The 7149-nt window shown below is 38.0% G+C and overlaps 1 protein-coding gene across 1 annotated transcript; it reads right to left on the reverse strand.

Moving 5' to 3' along the window:
* Window positions 1-3257: 3257 nt before the first annotated feature.
* LOC124885892 (uncharacterized mitochondrial protein AtMg00810-like) lies at window positions 3258-4076 on the reverse strand. Its single transcript, XM_047394148.1, has one exon. The coding sequence runs from the start codon at window positions 4074-4076 to the stop codon at window positions 3258-3260; it is 819 nt and encodes a 272-aa protein (XP_047250104.1).
* Window positions 4077-7149: the final 3073 nt, after the last annotated feature.

Consider the following 7149-nt stretch of genomic DNA (forward strand, 5'->3'; position numbering starts at 1 on the left):
GCTTATAGGAGCAACCCGATGGATACCAAGGAATTGCAATGCCAAGTTGAAGAACACCTCAACAAAGGGTATATCAAGGATAGTATGAGCCCTTGTGCAGTCCCGGTGCTACTAGTTCCCATGAAAGATGAGACTTGGCATATGTGCGTTGATTGTCGAGCCATCAACAAGATAACGGTAAAATATCGTCACCCTATTCCTAGGTTAGATGATATGCTTGGTGAATTGAGTGGTTCGTGTTTGTTTTCTAAAATTGATTTGAGGAGTGGCTATCACCAAATTCGTATAAAATTGGGTGATAAATGAAAAACCGCCTTCAAGACCAAATTCGGTCTCTATGAATGGATGGTTATGCCATTCAGCCTAACAAACGCTCCAAGTACTTTCATGAGGATAATGAATCATGTGATAAATCCATTTATCGAAAAGTTTGTTGTTGTTTACTTTGATGATGTGATGGTGTATAGTAAGTCCTTAGATGAACATGTAAAGTATTTACAATGTGTGTTTGATGTCCTCCGAAAAGAGAAGTTATATGCTAATCTAGAAAAGTGTTCTTTTGGTGTCCATGAGGTTGTATTTATTGGGTTTGTGGTGATCTCAAGAGGGGTCAAAGTGGATGAATCTAAGATTGACTCCATTAAAAATTGGCCAACTCCTAAAACTGTAGGTGAAGTGAGATGCTTCCACGGGTTGGCTAGTTTTAATAGACGATTTGTCAAAGGATTTAGCACCATTGCTTCCCCCTTGACCGAAGTGATTAAAAAGGATTGGCCTTTCAAGTGGGGAAATGAACAAGCTAAGGCCTTCGAGGACTTGAAAGCTATGCTCATCTCAGCCTCTTTTCTACAATTGCTGAATTTTGACAAGACTTTTGAGGTCGAATGTGATGCTAGTAAAGTCAGCATAGGCGTGGTTTTAATGCAAGAATTGAATCCTATTACCTAATTTAGCGAAAATCTCAAAGGAGCAACTCTAAACTACTCTACGTACGATTTAGAGTTGTATGCCTTGATTAGAGCCTTGGTCACTTGTCAACATTATTTGTGGCCTAAAGAATTCGTGATTCAAATGGATCATGAATCCTTGAAGCATCTACGGGCACAAGACAAGCTTAACCGGTGGTATACCAAATGGATTGAATTTCTTGAAACTTTCCCTTATGTTATTCAATACAAGAAGGGTAAAGACAATGTGGTTGCCGATGCTTTGTCCTAAAAACATGTGCTTATGTCTATTTATCGTCTAAGTTGATGGGGTTTGAAAGCCTCAAGTCTTTATATCCCAAAGACCCTCACTTTGCTCTTATCTATAGGAAAAGTGAAGAGTTGGATAGGGATAGGTGGGTTACGGATAGGGGTTCCCATCCTTACACCAAATTTGATGGATATTTGTTTAAAGGTAGCAATTGTGCGTTCCCTAAAGTTTGTGGAGAGAATTATTTGTGAGGAAAGCACACAACGACGGTCTAATAGGCCATTTTGGGGTTGAGAAGACCCTCGGAATTTTGGAAGAACAATTTTACTGGCCTAGAATGCATAAGGATGTGGCCTTGATTTGGGACCAATGTGTTGAGTGCAAAGAAGCCAAGTCACGGCTCCAACCCCATGGGTTGTACACCCCATTGTCCACCCCTTTGCGTCCTTGGCTTGACATATCAATGGACTTTGTGTTGGGATATCATGGTGGATTGGTTTTCTAAGATGGCTCACTGTATTCCTTGTTCTAAATGTGATGATGCGCCTAGCGTAGCCTCTTTGTTTGTTGATAATATTGTAAAACTTCATGGTGTTCCAAGGACCATAGTGAGTGATAGGGATTCTAAATTCCTAAGCCACTTTTGGAAGTCCATGTGGGGTAGACTTGGGACTAAGTTGTTGTTTTCGACTTCATGCCACCCACAAACCGATGGCCAAACGGAAGTAGTAAATAGTACCTTAGGGTCTATGCTACGGTCCATGGTTAAAGGAAAAATGACTTCTTGGGAGGAGCACTTACCGTTGATTGAGTTTGCTTATAATCGTGTTATACACTCGAGCACGGGGATGACACACTTTGAGTGTGTATACGGCATCAACCCCCTCACCCCTTTGGATTTAACCCCTTGGCCAACTGATCTTGTGATAAGCTTAGATGGAAGAAAATGGGCCGAGGCTATAAAGAAGATACATGAGAAAGTGAGGTTACGGTTGAAGAAGAAAAACCAAGAAGTTGTGAGGCAAACCAACAAAGGAAGAAGAAAGCTCATTCTTGAATTGGGAGATTTGGTGTGGGTACACCTAAGGAAGGATAGATTCCAGTCTCAAAGGAATGGTAAGTTGATGCCACGGGGTGATGGCCCGTTCCAAGTATTAGAAAAGATCAACGACAATGCCTACAAGATTGATCTACCCCCGAAATATTAAGTGCACAACACTTTCAACGTGTGTGATCTCTCTCGGGTGGAAATGGTAAAGAATGGCAATGATCTGAATTTAAGGATAAATTCCCTTCAAGGTAGATAGGATGATACGGGAATTCTTAGCTCGAGACCTTTCACATGAAGCCAAACACGTGAGTTGCAATGACTCCAAACGTTGTTTACATTCTTGGCCATGTGTGAGGCCCTTGTGAGCCTATCTAAGGGCCTATATTTAATAAAATGTGAAGAGGCCCACCAAGACACCCCAAACCCACCCACTTAAATGCCAAGGGTATTTTAGTCGTTGTCCCTACTTTCTAAGTGACTATATAAGCCGTGTAATAGGGATAGTCTTGATTTAGTTCATTCCTATTATTCAAGAAACAAAAGACTTGTAAATTTTTGACTTCTCCTTCTCATTTGGAGAGGCCCAAACCGAATTCCTCACTAGTAGAGTGCTACTAGTGTTGTATCTTGGCTAGAAACTAGGTTCTTGGGGTTCTTTGAGTTCCTCTTGGTCCAAGTAAGAGCTTGGTATTGATATTTATTAGTCTTAGGATCCTTTCTCTTGTTAGGGTTCTTATATTAATGCATATTGTGTGTCAAGTTTCTATCTTTTTCTTTGTAAATCTTGTTAATATTGTGTTGTTGAATATAAAAGTCTAGTGAAGCCGTGTGGGGCTCTTTCGATTCACTAGCAATATTGTCTTTGTTTTTTTCTTATTATTTAATTCACTTTTCTAGTTCAAACAAGTGTTGCAAGCCTAGTGAAGCCGTGTGTGGCCATTTTTAATTCACTAGCACTTTGTTGTTCATCTTGTTGTTCTTGTGTTGGTTGGAATCTCTTGATACACACTTAGCATTGTATCAATACATGTTCAGTTTTGATCATTCCTTGAGTTATTCTCTCCTTCACAAAGTGACAATCTATGTCAATATGCTTGGTTCTTTCATGAAATATAGGATTTGTAGCAATTTGAATTGTAGCCTTACTATCACATAACAAACTTATAGGCTTCTTGACTTGCACTCCCAATTCCTTCAATAATTCAATTAACCAGGTAATCTCTGTTGTACACATAGCCATACTTCTAAATTCTTCTTCTGCAGAACTTCTGGATACTGTTTTTTGTTTTTTTGACTTCCATGATATCAAAGCTCCACCAAATTTCACCAAGTATCTTGTAACTAATCTTCTTGTTTGCAAACATGCTCCCCAGTCAGAGTCACAATTTTCCACTAGCTGATTTGTGCTAGCTGCTGGAATTAACAAACCAACACCTAGAGTGCCTTTGACATATCTTACTACTATCAAGGCAACTTTCATGTGTGACTTATTTGGACAATGCATATACTGACTTAGCACTTGTATAACAAAGGCCAAGTCAGGTCTAGTAATGGTCAAATAAAGAAACCTACCAACCAGCCTCTGATATACCGAAAAGTCTTTGAGCACTTCATCATCATTCATATGCTCTATACTGAGGTGTTTATCATATTCAACAGATATTAGCTTATGGTTTATATCAAGTGGAGTATTTGTAGGTTTTGAACTACTTAAACCAGCTTTAGACACAAGCTCTAAAGCATACTTTCTCTGTCTTAGTACTATTCCATCCTTGGATCTTGCCACCTCAATTCCTAAGAAGAATTTGAGTTCTCCAAGATCTTTCATTTTTAACTGCTACTGCAAGTCAGTTCTATCAATGTTGAGCTACTACCAATGACCAATAAGTCTTCAAATATACCAGGATTGCCACCAGATCACTACCTAATCTATTTGTGAACAAGGAGTAATCATAATGACTTTGAGTGAACCCAATCTGCATAAGAGCATCAGTTAACTTTTTGTTCCACTGTCTAGGAGCCTGTTTGAAGCCATACAATGACTTGTGGAGTTTATAAACCTTGAGGCACTCCCTCTGTCTAGTAAACCCTTCAGGAATACACATATAAACCTCTTCTAAAAGATCACCATTCAAGAATGTATTATGGATATCTATCTGGTAGATCAACTAATTTTTAGAGGTGGCAAGTGCAATAAGAGATCTCACAGTAAACATCTTAGCAACAGGTGAAAAAGTAGATTAACACTTAATTGGAGTGGTAAACCTCTTGATGATAGACAATAGGCTTGAACTTTAAAAGTGTAGTGTAGTGGTAAAAATAGTAGATTAAGATTAATGATGCATGTTTTGTGGGAGTAAGTAGTAGGCTTGATTCAATGTGTGCAATAGCCTAGGTTGGTAACTTGTGGAAAAAAGAGTGGATAATTATGATATATTTATGTAACCACCCGAAATCGTCTCCCGGAACTTCACACGGTGCTTAAGGCTGCAAGTAGCCCTAAACTAACCCTTAGAGCCAGTTTGTACCAATAACACTTAATTCAAGATGAAATAGAATCAACACTCACATAGTTATATCACACACATGAAAGGAAATACGGGAAAGATACTCAGTTCATATGACCACAATATAGAGAAACCTCAACAAATCCACAATACTGAACCCTCGACAAATCATAAGTCTGATACTACTCTGAAAAAATCTCTACGAATAAAATTTTTTAGAGCCGTTAGGACAGGTCCCCAACTGACTCGAAATGAATTGAAGATAAAACAGAGTCTCTTAAATACAGAAAAATATTTGAAGATTGGTCCTCGAACTATGAGGACTCATCATTGCAGAAACGTAGGCAAGGTACTCGAAGAATCACCGATGAGGCTGGGACTGAGCACCTGAACCTACATTATAAGACAATGTAGCACATAGATATACATGTGAATCAGTACTTTGGAATGTACTGAGTATGCGGGGGTGAAGGCATATGCATAAAAATAGTACCGATCTTCTTCAATCAAATCATGTATGCAAAATGAGATGACTTACATGGCTTGAACAAGTATAAAATATAAAGCTCATAAATCATGTAGAATGAGGTATGCAATACAAATATCGTGAGTCATCACTCTTTAAACTTAAAATCAGAAATCTTCTCTTATTCTCAATACCCAAAGGCTAAGGGAATTTGAAAAATACTTTCAACTCATGCATATGTCTCATGGAGAGTAAAACCTTTTCAATGCTCAACATTTCATAATTATTTAGAACTCCTATACTTGGAATTCGGAATCATATGACTTGGAAACATATTCGAAGGCATTTCACTCACCTTAGAAAAATATCTCAGTTTAAGTTTTAGGAAAATCATTCTATCTCAAATGGAAAAGTATTCTAGCTCAAGGAAATAACTTATCTCAAAGCTTTATGAAAAGTACAATATCAAGGGAAGATACTTTCATTTAGGAAAATAACCCACCTCAAGGAAGCACTTTAATTAGGGAACAACTTTGCAATTCCACCATTTAGGAAAATAACTCATAGGAAGGAAAAATAAGTATCAAATTTTGAAGTTTAAAAGGGCAAGGTAGGTTCTCGTAACCGACATAAACCATGTGAGCTATATGGAGTCCAATGTTTTGTCCTCCTAAAGAGGAAACCCCATATTGGGGAGGAGTGTCATACTATTGCCAGGGAGTATAACCTAGGTCTGGTGATCACTAAACGAAACTCAGCCTCGGGCCCAATCATAATCATCATAAACTCAGCCTCAGGCCCAACCTATGGTGGCATGTAGTTTTGGAGTAAGAAACTGTAGTGACTTACCCGCTCGGTGCTAAGTACTACTCCTTTTAGATTATCTGTGCTCATCTTATAAAAATATACTTTTAGAATAATCTCATGGTTCACCATGAACCCAATAATCAAATCGGTAATCTCATATGATGAAGTTGATTTCAAAACTTTTGGACCATTAGGTCAATTCATTTCTCAATCATCTCAAAGTACTCAAATCATGGGTGCTTATAGAACAATAGTTCATAATTTCACAAGTCTCAAAGAGGGCTTACTAAACCATAGTTCAATCGCAAGTTGAAGCTCATCAAAAGCATAATATATAGCATATAGATTCATAAATCACGTGGAAATCTGGGAATTTCAGCAATTTATCTCAAAATCTCAATATAGTCATATGCTTCAATAGCTCAACATTGCAGATATTAGCTTCTCAAGGAGTAAAATCATGGGGTTTATAACCAGCTCTAAATTCTCAATAAAACATGCAGAAATCATGACATTTGACTCTTAATTCATGGAAAATATCAAGATAATGAATTCAATAATAATGGGTGAAAAACTCCAATTCAAATTCATGTAAAAACCTCATAGATTTCAGGAAATTCATGATGTAAATAAGCTTTTTGGGCACAAGGGTGAAAGGTTTACCCTTGTTCAAAACTCCACATACCTTGAATTAGAAGCTTTGAATGAACTCTCACTTTTGAAACTCTATTCGTACTCTTGAATGATGGTTCTTGAGGACCTTGACTTGAGAACCTTGAATCTTGACTCAATTTAAAAAATTCATGGTGGATTCTTGAGATTCTTGGAAGAGGTTTTGGATACTTAGGATTTTTTATGAGAGAAAACTTGAGAAAAACCTCATAGGATACTTGCAAATGACTTTGATTTGGTGTTTGCACGATTTTATAGGCTTGAAAAAAGTCCAAAATGCCCCTTTTAACATTTGTACGAAGCTGGAAAAAATTGAACTGGGAACCCGATCTAAGGGGTCATCGCGACGCGCCACTTATCCCGGTGGCTCACTGGAAATTGACAATTGGCAATATGGGAGTCACCGCAATGCGGAGCCATCGTATTTTCCCATTGGTTGTGACCTGTAA

This window comes from Capsicum annuum, chromosome 7 (genome assembly GCF_002878395.1).
Source record: "Capsicum annuum cultivar UCD-10X-F1 chromosome 7, UCD10Xv1.1, whole genome shotgun sequence".
Classification (NCBI taxonomy): domain Eukaryota; kingdom Viridiplantae; phylum Streptophyta; class Magnoliopsida; order Solanales; family Solanaceae; genus Capsicum; species Capsicum annuum.

What these genes read in the sequence shown, in the direction of transcription:
- LOC124885892 (XM_047394148.1), bottom strand. Translation starts at nt 4,076, where the DNA reads ATGAAAGATCTTGGAGAACTCAAATTCTTCTTAGGAATTGAGGTGGCA.